General features: G+C 39.6%; 1 protein-coding gene across 3 annotated transcripts in view; it reads right to left on the bottom strand.

Moving 5' to 3' along the window:
• Positions 1–12,094, bottom strand: part of CCDC178 (coiled-coil domain containing 178) — a 461,614-nt gene that overhangs the window by 153,750 nt on the left and 295,770 nt on the right. For all 3 annotated transcript variants that reach the window (XM_040433387.1, XM_040433386.1, XM_040433388.1), the window contains exon 17: positions 2,320–2,469. In XM_040433387.1, the coding sequence (XP_040289321.1) occupies positions 2,320–2,469 (150 nt within the window). The remainder of the gene's footprint in view (positions 1–2,319; positions 2,470–12,094) is intronic.

The raw sequence follows: 12,094 nt of genomic DNA, 5'->3' as shown, positions 1-12,094 counted from the left end.
GAATAATGATACAAAAAGAAACCCAATCCTTGTAACAGTGCAATAAATCTTTTTAGTCATAATGTCCCCAGTGAAGTAAATTGTCCAGCATTCAGTGGTTTGTTGCTCTATGTTTCAAGTCTTTACACTTGTCAACTTCAAGTGGCTTTTTATCATTATTTCATTATACATAATGGCAAAACATTTTTGTGGTTAAAACATGTAACTGATATATAACCAGCTGTTATTTTCTCCATGCATGAATAATACCTCAGGAGATATGGTTGCTGAAATTTTAAAGCCATCTGGGATTAACCTTAATCCAAATTATCTAAGCGTAAGGCTAGTCAGTATATACTAATAAAATAGTTCCTTACTTTATAATACAATTATTTTTTGAGTCATCATGGAAAAACAATTTCATGAACATAACCCTATGGAAAACAAAAAATAAAAAAATAATGCTTCCTAAAAAAATATAAAATACAACGAAACTCCATTAATCTGGCACATTTCCAGCACATTTCTTAAATTTCACTTGATCAAAACCAAAAGCCTGAGAAAAGAGACTCAAATAAGAGGATAAATACTGTAGATTCACCAGCAATGTGATGTAATTTGCTGTAGATCTTTGCTGCAGAATCCTTACTGTCAATGTTTTATTTTGAGCTGCCTTCCTCATCACCTTCTACCATTACAAGTTAATTTTGTCCAATAAGTAAACATTTCTGTTTATCTAGCACCCATTAAGGGAAATGTGTCACCGAAAATGTTATCTGCTCGTTAAAACCATATAGTGACACATTTCCTTTTTATCTAATCTTTTTTTTATTTTCTGATTGCAGATTTTTTATTCTATTTCCTGAACATGATTATGGGGGCGGCCATCTTACCTGAGCTGTTTACACAGCATTAAAAAAATTGCTTTACGGCGGCCACATGGGCCATAGACCCACTGGTCAGGTGGGGACCCTATTGACTTCTATGGGAGAGTTTTCTAGGTTTTCTCTGTGACCTGTGCAGAGGTCATTGTACAAGGGAAGAGTAGATAAGCTCTGACAATAACCTATTGTAAATGGTGGATACTGTCTTATCTACACACAGAGGTGATATCTCTTTATCATTACAGGCAGGTTTAGAATAATATATAACTGCAGAAAAGTGATCTGTACAGACCATGAAGTGGCGCCTATTATTAGGGTTAGTGGCCAGTGCGAAAACTGCATTTTTTTTTTGTTTAAATATAGATGTTGACATGGAAAATTAAAAATAACAACATACATTTAAAAAAAAAATATGTTAAACATAAAAACATGATTTAAACAATACAGTAGGTCATTTTCTGATTACACATTCCTTTTAACACAGAATTAGAGGAATTGCATGGCATGGCAACATAATTTGGATACAGACTGGTGGTATTTGTGTACAGTTCAGTTTATTTTTAATACAGTGTAGGGACAGGGATGTTAAAACATTTTGAAATATAGTTTATTAGGGAAAGATGTTTCTTTGTACTAGAAAACAGGGTGTAAAGAGTCTCCTTAGCAAAGCTCTAACTGATTGTGCTAAGGAGTGTCTGTCTTCCACCTTCAGCATTCTACTGAGCGCTGAAGATGCCTGTGTGTAACCAGTCAGATAGGCAGGGTGACCCTTAAGGCACATGTACATAGACAGGGACTAGGATGGTGATAAGAGGTGGCAGGAAGTCTCTACATGTTACACACAGACATCTTCAGCGCTCAGTAGAACTGAAGACTGAAAATAGACTCTCCTTAGCACAATCAGTTAGAGCTTTGCTAAGAAGACTCTTTACCCCTTGTTTTCTAGTACAAAGAAACACCTTTCCCTAATAAAATATATTACAAAATGTTTAACATCCCTGTCCCTACACAATATTAAAAATAAACTGAAACCACAGTTACACATTAAAGAGCATCTGTTAGTATCAACTCTATTAAAACAGGCATAATGCCTAGTAGGATTTATCCTGCTGACTAGAAGAATGCCTTTGTTATGTAGATCAGTTGGGCTGTTCATAAGTAATCCAGCTTTCCATGATTATTGGTGCATGAGCATTACATCAGTCTTGGCCTTCTCTTGGTGAAGACATCCACTGCAGCGGGGAGGATTAACACTGCTACTGAGGAGCATCTGCAGTACTTCTCCTCATCGGAGGAGCATTGGGACATCTGCAGTACTCAACAATGCTGCAGGGAATGGCAGATGTACTGTGCATGCGCCCAAAGGCACTGGATATCACAGAGCAGTGTCATTCCATCATTCAGTTTACATAATTTACATAAAGCTGTGTTAGGAAGCTGTTCCCTTTCAAATTACCTGTAAATAATCTCTCAGTGTGGCCTCCAGGTTTACCCTGCTCTCGTACTTGACCATTAACTTGTCTTTTTCATCCAAATAGCTTGTTTGCAGCGTCTGATACTCCTTGGCCAATGCAACATTCTCCTCAAGTGCTGTCTTCAAGGCCTTCTGCATTGCAAAAAAAAAAAAAAAGGATTTACTACAGAGCATTTACATTGGTTAGGGATTTTCTTATATTTTATAAATTCTAAATTGAATTCTCACTCTACAAGTTAAGCAAAAGTACAGTGCACTTTTATAAAAACCTATACACAAAAAGTATAAAAATGTATGTTTTGCTATACCTTCTTGGTTAGTTTGAAATACGGAGGAAGTAGAAACGGCTACACTGGATCTCTGGAAAAAAAACTTTCCTCTATGTTCTATATTGATCTTCTATGTTCTTCTATGTTGATCAATCATGCCACAAATAGCAATGGAGCATGTAACCAGTGTCCCCTGAAAAATTTCCTCTTGTATAGAACTACTGTTCATATGATATAATCACATGACTGCAGTGTCCACATCTTCTCCTAACAGGGTATGTGCATATACACTATGCAGAATCGCTTGTGCAGCTGTGTTGATCTGATCACATTATTGCCACTGCAGAAAAGAGAAGATATTGCGCAGCCTGCCCTTTTTAATAGCACCCCTGTCCCACAGCACTGCTGCAGATTGAGATGGTATCAAACATGCTGTTAAACAGAGTAACTATTTGTTTAGAGCATATTTGATACCAAACTGCAGTTCTTCATCTTTCAACTAGTTGGGAACCACTAGGATCCTCACTGATCCAGAGAATGAAGAGCCTGCAGGTTCCAGTGAACGGGGCTGACTGCAGTTCCATGCACAGCCAGGTGACTAGGAGCACCACTGTGCAGGGAAAAAGAGTAAAGGATCAGCAGTGTTGCTGCACCTTCATTCTCAAAATCGGTGGTCATCCCAGATGTCAGACCCCCACCGCCACATTTATAGTATAAATTGGTAGCATATCCTAGATATTCAATTACTTTGAGATGGGAATATCCCTCTATTAAAATGATAGCCAAGAACATTCATCAGGGGTCCTGACTTTGTCCATCTCCCTTAGAATACATGATAAATTGGCAGCTGATTGGATGACCATGTGACATGACATGCTCTAATCTGAACCAGAACCTTCACTTCAGCCTGGTAGACTCACTCAGACGTGAGCAAAAGTTTCTGAAAAATTCATGCTAGCCTGAAAAAATGTCTCTTGTATTTTCCCTGCATTAGCTTTTATGTCTTGTTTCTACCTTATTAATCTTGCTCAAAATAAAGAACCCATATGAATTATATGCCAAAATATGACATAATTCCCAAAATAATTATTTTTATATGCTTAAGGAGATCTCACACTTTCTTCGTTTATAGAAAGCTGGGGAATTTTTTTTCCCTTCCAAATATGGAGCATTGAGTTGTATCATGAACCAGTTAAAAAAGCTGCCTTCAATGTGCCCAATTAGTTCAATAACAAGGTCCTCTGAGGGGGAAAAGTAGTAGACATCCAACGATAGACTATAAACACAAGAAAATTGGAACACAATGCAGAATGCTCTCTGCAACTGCCTTTCTGATACAAGTCCTTTCTTAAAGGGCTGTTACAGTTGTCAAATGTTATCCCCTATTCATGGGATAGGAAATAGCTATTAGATGAGTTGGGGTCCTACTGCTGGGACCCCCAATGATCATAAGAATCCGTACCCTATAAAGCAGAGATGTTTTTATAATCTTGGACAATGTCTTTAGTGGCCACTGAGGTATGGTATTTTCAATGACTATGACAAATAAGGGCCAATCTCGCACTAGTAAGAACCAACACCCTAGTTAAACCCTAGTACTGCCCGACATGTTATGTTTCTGTCTGTATAAAACTGGACTCTTCAGGGGACAGTTAACTAGCAGATAAAGGAGAAAAGGGGTTTCCTAACTATATATTTAGTATGCCCCAGATTGCCAGGTCCTGGATCAGCGGGCCCGGGATGTCTCAAAAGTGTGTCAGATCCTCCAGGTTGCATAGGGCTCTGCCGCTAGTCACACTGTAGGAATAAGAAAATGGAGCTCCCAGCCAGTGTCACGACCACTCTTAAAGGGTATCTACCACCACATTTTGACCTAATTAGCTGTCAGACACTAGCGATCTGCTAGTGTCTGCTGTACCTAACCATGCTATTGTAATTCCTTTCTCTGCAGCGGTTACCCTAAAAAACTTAGTTTTATTGGTATGCAAATGAGCCTCTAGGTGCTATGGGGGCGTCTTTTCAGCACCTAGAGGCTCCGTCCACTCACCATTTCTGCCGCCCAGCGCGCTCCAGCCCGCCCCTCTCCTCTAGATTGACAGCCTACTCGAGCCTGCGCCATGTGCTTCTGTATTCGGCGCAGTCACAGTGACTGCTAGATTGCTCCCTGCGCCGTAATCGGCGCAGGCGCAGTGAAGATGCCGGCACAGGGAGACAGTCACTGCGCCTGCGCCGAATACAGAAGCACACGGCGCAGGTGCGAGTAGGCTGTCAATCTAGAGGAGAGGGGCGCGCTGGGCGGCAGAAATGGTGAGTGGACGGAGCCTCTAGGTGCTGAAAAGACGCCCCCATAGCACCTAGAGGCTCATTTGCATACCAATAAAACTACGTTTTTTAGGGTAACCACTGCAGAGAAAGGAATTACAATAGCATGGTTAGGTAGAGCAGACACTAGCAGATCGCTAGTGTCTGACAGCTAATTAGGTTAAAATGTGGTGGTAGAAACCCTTTAATCATGAAGTTATGTTGCCATGTCCAACATCATGGCCAGGACCAATAAGGGTAGATAGTTGGTGATGCTAGAGTTGCTGGGATCTGCGAACTGCATCTCCAGCAGCTACCAGGTATCACAGACTGATATATTACAGTATACTTCAAAATTGAAAGGGGCTTAAATGGCAGTTAGATGAAAAACAACCCTAAAGATGGAGATCATCAACACAAACAGACACAAATATTATCCCAGGATTACTTGATAACATTAACCGTTTCCTGATTAAACTATTTTCCATTTTTGTTTTTCGCTCCCTACCTTCCCGAAACCATACCTTTTTTATTTTTCCGTTCACATAGCTGTACTTTTGTGGAAAAACTGCACTTTCTAATAGCACCATTTAATATTGCATAGGATGTAGCTGGAAGCTGGAAACAAAATCCAAATGGGGTGGAATTGAAAATAAAATGCAATTTCACCAGTTTCATGTTTTTTTTTTTATGGAGTTAACTGAGTGGTAAAAGTCACTTGTGCCCTTCCTGCTCCAGGTCAGTACAATTAAGGCAATACCACATTTGTAAAAAAAAAATTGCATTTGAATACTGAAAAAAATAACTTAATTTGTTCTTTTCATCGCCATACAAGTGGGCACCATATTCAAAGACCCCAAATCTGCCATACATGTATGCTGGATGTCAGAAAAGGTTAATTGATTAACATTTAATTAAATTTAAAAAAAGAGAATATTGACCTTGGAGCAGCAAATTGCTTGTAGGTGGAGATATTTAAGTGAAAGGGGAAGAAAACAAATGGAGAGGGTATAAAATAACGGGGAGAAGATAAGAATATTGCAAGGCAGGGAGCCAACATAAAGGCAAAGACAGATGAAACAAGTGAATTCAATTGCTCATGTAGGCCATAGGGAGATACAATCTTCAGCTTACAAATCTAGCATGCTTCGTGCTGGAGTAGAATAAAGTTGTTGATTACCACGTCGTTGAGAGGGTCAGATCATTTCAATCCTTATGAACTTTAAGCAAGATGACCATTGTGTTCAATCAATACATGTTTAGCCACTGGGGTATCAGATTTATTGTAAATGTCACCCAGGTATTCCCCTATCCTTTTCAGTAATTCCCAGATAGTCTTCCCGACATACTTCTTTCTGCATCTACATGTGATCTTAATGATAACCCCTCTGGATTTGCAATTGACAAAGTCCAAGATGCTGTATTCTTTGCATGTCACCTGACTAGTGAACTTCTTCCCTGTTTCCAAAAATTTTGTAAGCCACGCAGCCACTACACGTATATCAAACCATTACAGCTAATGAGCCATGTAGTCTGAGTGGGAGGCGACTTAAAAAGTGACTATGTACTAATCTGTCACGTAGACTGCGACCCCTCCTGTAAGTAATCTGTAGTTATTCACTGATAATCTCTTTGATATCAAAATACATTTTTCATTTCTCCCAATATTTGGAAACTATCACCCTAACCTTCCCTGCTACTCCATCAATGGTTGCAATTAGTCGGGTTAGTGGTATATCCGATTCTCTAGTTTTAGGGGTCGGAAGATCAGTCCTGTTAGTGTTTAAAATCAATTGATATGCAGATCTTAAAACGGCTTCTGGATATCTTCCATCCCTAAACTGTGATTGTAATTCATGTACCTTAATGTGAAATTCTGTATTATTTGAACAGTTCCTTTTTAATCTAAGGTACAGTCCCCTTGGAATCCCTTTCCTAAGGAGAACAGGGTGACTAGATTCCCATCTCAATAGAGAGTTTGTTGATGTTAGTTTCTGAAAGACTGTTGTGGACAAGTCACCTGTTTGGGTCTTCTGAATAGACACGTCTAAGAATTGTAGTGTATTCGTATGGATTTCATAGGTAAATTTAAGACCAATGGGGTTACAGTTAAGATGTTTTACGAACTCACCAAATTCCTTCCAAATGCCAATCCAAATTTAAAAAATGTTTCCAATATACCTCACTCACAATCCTATGTTGTTAGTTAAGGTGGATGCCTCATCTCCAACACCAGGGAATCTTCCCACCAGCGCATGATCAAATTTGCATCTGTTGGGGCAGACAAACTCCCCATAGCAGTACCCTGAGCTGGTGGTAGAACCAGTTCTCAAAAAGGAAGAAATTCCTGATTAAGCTACATTCAAGGATCTGGTGAAGGAAGCAACTGTGGGAAATCTGGGGAATATTGAATATATAGGTAGGAAACCCCTTTTGCCCTTTTAGCTACTACTTATCTGTTGTTACTTTATTCCCTAGTTTGGAGGTCCACTGAAAGGTCCAGTTTTATACAGACATAAACATGGCATTTCGGGCAGTACTACGGTTTAACTTGAGTGTAAGTTTATTACTAGGGTGAGGTTCCAGACAGGGTCGTCCTTATCAGGGTGGGTGCTCTGTGTTTAGGCTGTGAGGAATGTCTAGCCCCTGCCCTGTTTAGTAGGGAATAATTAGGGACAGTAACCAACCTTTATTACAGAGGGGAGTGCATCATTTGTAGATCATTGCACGTATCCATCAGATCATCTGGCCATTGGTTATTAAAGGTACCCTTTTTCATTATTTTTCATAGTCACTGTATTATCGGCAGTGGTTTTTCAAGTGGTCTTGCATATGGTCCTGCTTTGTAGGCCAGTGCTTTTCTGACTTGGTACATGGTTGGATAGGGCATTGAGTTCATTGTTTTGCGCCATTTCTTAAACCCAGACAGTTTTTTTTGTTTTGCTTTTAATTTGTTTGTATTATATGAACTCTTTTATCATATTTCTTAAAAGTTAAGTTTCATACACCTCTATTTTGTGTATATGGGTATACTATAAATTACAAAGGCTTTGTAATGTGCGCAAAACAAAGAATGGTGACAAGTGCTGGGGGGCAGAGTGTGATGAATGTCATTTTAGGCAGTGAGTGCGATGCCAAGCAGTAGGAGTATCACATACTAGTTATTTATTAGCACACTGGGAAGAAGCCCGCCGGTTAGTGAGCGCAGTGTGGAAAAACAGTGCGCAGATACCAACTAGTAATCTGGGAATAAGCCCGTACCTAGAGGAGTACACTGTGCTAATAACAGTGCACCAGAAATAACGGCGATTACTACTGAATCGAGACAGCAGGAACTAGCTAAGAGAACAGTAAAGGGCCCCCCAGTGGTTAACAAGCATATCACCAAAGGATACAATATAAGATACATTGTAATAGGGCAGGCACCACTGATAGTTTTAATGTGTGAGTTCAAGGCATCTATTTTAAACGTATGGAATAAACGTTAAATTTTATATGTAAATAACCAATACATTTAGTAGCACGTATAAACCAAGAGACAATTTGTGGTCTTAATGACCAAATGAAAATTTTCTCATATACAGAGTCTCAATATGTGCTAATGGGTCGTATGTAATTTTCATCTATATCTATGCTAGCCCAACAGGCAGACCTGTTCTATAGTTTATGGTCAGTTTAGAAATCCTTTTTGTAGGAGGGGAATTAGAAACCGTGATGTTATTCCTATGAACCACACCAACTGTCAAACATTTCCAACTCTCCCCTCGACTTTGATCCCATTTCTCCTCTACTCACACCATTTTGAAATGTAAGTAAATACAATATTTGAAAACTACATTCTCATACTACATATAGCAATCTGTAATAATAATCTGGGTTATTTGAAGAAATTGGTAAAAAGATACATGATGTCCGTAAGCACGAAGATACAAATTTTCATAACTAAAATTAAACAAGAGACTTTGAATGTGATGTATAATTAGATAATAACACTAGGATGCTGCTTGAACTATCTACAATCTGCTTTTCATTCCTATTGTTACACTTCATGCTGCACTTGATTCATTAGTAAGCTACACCGATCCACTTGGTTACTCAAGTCATTTTGCCCAGCACTGGACATAGCAGCAAAAAAAGCCTTTTAAAAAGTCCTCAACCCAATAAGTGTGACAGACGAGGGGGATTTATCTTATTTCATAGTGGTCAGAAGATTTGTGGAAAATAAAATAATACGACAAGCTACTGTAACATGTATAGCTAACTATCCTAACTTACTACAATTATAACAATGTTTATATTCTCTGAGCTATGCAACAGAACAAAATAACTGACCCACATATTTTTGGACAACTCAAAGACAACTCCTTTCCATATGTTGTCCAGTTGGGAAATGCTGCCATCTACTTCTTTCTATCCAGCATTGTAAAAGGAAGGTCCATAACTTTGGTCCAGATCAGACCAAATGTGTACTCTGTTAATGAGTAGCCAACACAACTTACTAAGCACATTGATCTGAATGGCCCTTTTCTTACAATGCTGGATCAAACTTAGGGTAAGACTGAGTAATTTATGAGAAATGCCAGAGGCATGTAAATTCTCTATTGTGCCTTTTGGTCAGGAAATCATTGGTGATCCTTAATGTGTAACTGTTCTTTCTTTTTTTTTTTTTGTGTTCTTTCTTTTTTTAAGTGTTGCTAAGGAGAGCCTGTATTCAGTGCCTACTGTACACTGAAGAAAGCTATTTGTAAGTACAGAGGAAGGCTTCTCAGCATGCCTCTTATCTCATTACTCCAGCATCTGCCTCTCTACATATTTGTGACTTGTCCCTGCCTATCTGACTTGCTAGCAGAGCTGATCACTGCCAGCTCTACCAATTACTAATCCTGCACTTCTACTCCAAGATTCAGCTGTATTTTTGAAGGGTCCCTTACTTGCTGCCAGCTCTGTACATTTCCCTCTTCCCTATACTTCTCTGATAGCTATTGAGTGCAGGGGAGAGAGAGGAGAACAGGACTCTTGTGGTCAGCACTGATATTATGTGTACAGGAACATGGCCCATAGTTGCCTATTGAGAACAGTATTGGGACACACCTATTAATCATTGATTTTAAGTGTGTTAATCAGCCCCATTGCCACAGGTATATGAAATCAAGCCCCTTTCTATGCAGTCTACCTTTTACAAACATTTGTGAAAAAATGGGTCATTCTAAAGAACAAGTCAGTTGATGAATTTCATTCCCTCCTAGATATTCTTTGATCAAATGTGAGTGGTATTATTGCAAAGTGGGAGTGCTTTCAAACTCAGTCACAAAGTGGAAGTCCACCTAAAGTTACAGAGCAGTGTCACCAACTGTTGAGGTTTATAGTACATAAAAGTCACCAACGCTCTACTGACTCAAAAACTGCAGCGATCCAAACCTCCTCTGCCATTAATATCGGTACAAAAACTGTGTGCCAGGAATTTCATGGCATGGGTTTCAATGGCTGATAATCTGTATGCAAGCCTCACCAAGTACAGTGACATATACAAAGATAAAACAAAAGAACACGGCGCCTCATGTGCAGTATCGCCTTGATGACAGTAAAAGTATATAGAAGCTTACTGAATACTGTTGTGAGGAGTCACAACAGCTATGTGAGCCTTGCTGGTATCTAACCCCACTAGCTTAGGGGATGCCTTGCTGCTGCAAGGTCTCTCCTCATCTCGTTCCACGAGCTCCAGGAGAATTGCTTGCAGGATATATAGGGTTAAAAAAAAAAGTGAAAGACCACTCGTACGGCACTGGTGGCATATAGATGAGTCTTCGGTATAATTAAATGTTCTTTTATTGAATGTCAGTCGACGCGTTTCAGGGGCAAAACGCCCCCTTCCTCAGGACGATATTACAGAATAACATTTAGTTACATGCTGCATAGTTTAAATAACACTTTTGGCGCGCTCATCTGAGGGGAAGGTTGGGGGTCGGATCAGGTGAGTGACAGGAGCGGGCGTGTTCTTCATAATGAGATTCACTATCAATGAACCTCTTTCTCAGGACACGTCGCTGTTATTATGTTTCAGGTTCATTATAATGTTTCAATATTCCTACAACAGTTGATATAAAGATGCACAGTTTGATACAAAATATTGTTATGGGGACGCTACATCGAGCGCCTTCTATACATATCCACCTATCTGTTGATACTGATGTATTCTTTGCGATGCTTCGAGTTTCACTGCCTCGCAGTGTCGCTATACTGTGTTCACAGTTGCCGGGCGCTCTCCTATCACGGAGCGCTCGAGCTGTAGTTGTCAGTCTAGGGCAATCGTGTTTGATACAAGACCGCCCCTGCTCGTTCTGAACCTGTCATTGCTAGCAGGTAATCCTTCTCAAGGGAGTGGTTGCTGAGCTGTGGGGCTTGACCACATGGATTTTATATATGCAGGAGGAGTAATCTATAAATTCCTGCACATATGGAAGGGAGTGGGGCAGGGGGGGAAAGGGAAGGTTAGGATGGGTACAGGAAGTATTATATGGTTATCACCTATTTACGTTTATATCCTATTCTCTTGCTACAGCACATCTAACATATACAAAGATAAAAATAAACACGATAAATACATAGGAAAAAACATAAAACTGATACGACTAAAAGAGCAATAAATATATAAGAATAAAAACAAACGAGTTCATAATTGCACATTGCCTGCGATTGGTTCATGTATTAGATATACATGTATAGAGGCCTATATATACTGATTCCTGTATATATGATTCTTAGAAAGTGTTTCTCCACTACATGTATATACAACCGTTGCACTGAGAAAGGCAGCTACACACTAAACACAGGAGGGAAGGGGAACAGTAACTGGGCCTGGAAACTAGAGAAGAAACAGGTCACCTCCTAAACAACCCTAATCCAGGCCCTAACTACCTATCAATATGAATAGACCTTGAAGGTAGGAATATTCATATGCTGTATACCTAGGCCCTATTTCCCTATAAGGCCCTGGAATAAGGTTAGGACCAGAGACAACCCATTCCTCCCCAGATGGATGAATGGAAGTCTCTGTCTCAGGCCCAGATACAAACAACAGGGAATTTAGCAAACACAATAGAATAAGAAAAGACAAGACTTAGCTTAAAGTAGAAAACTGGCAACTCCAGAAGCACCACACAGTACAAACGAACAGCTAGTAAGAAGAC

The sequence above is a fragment of the Bufo bufo genome, chromosome 5, assembly GCF_905171765.1.
Source record: "Bufo bufo chromosome 5, aBufBuf1.1, whole genome shotgun sequence".
NCBI lineage: Eukaryota > Metazoa > Chordata > Amphibia > Anura > Bufonidae > Bufo > Bufo bufo.
The sequence above is the reverse complement of the archived record's forward strand: the minus strand, read 5'-3'. Positions and strand labels throughout refer to the sequence as shown.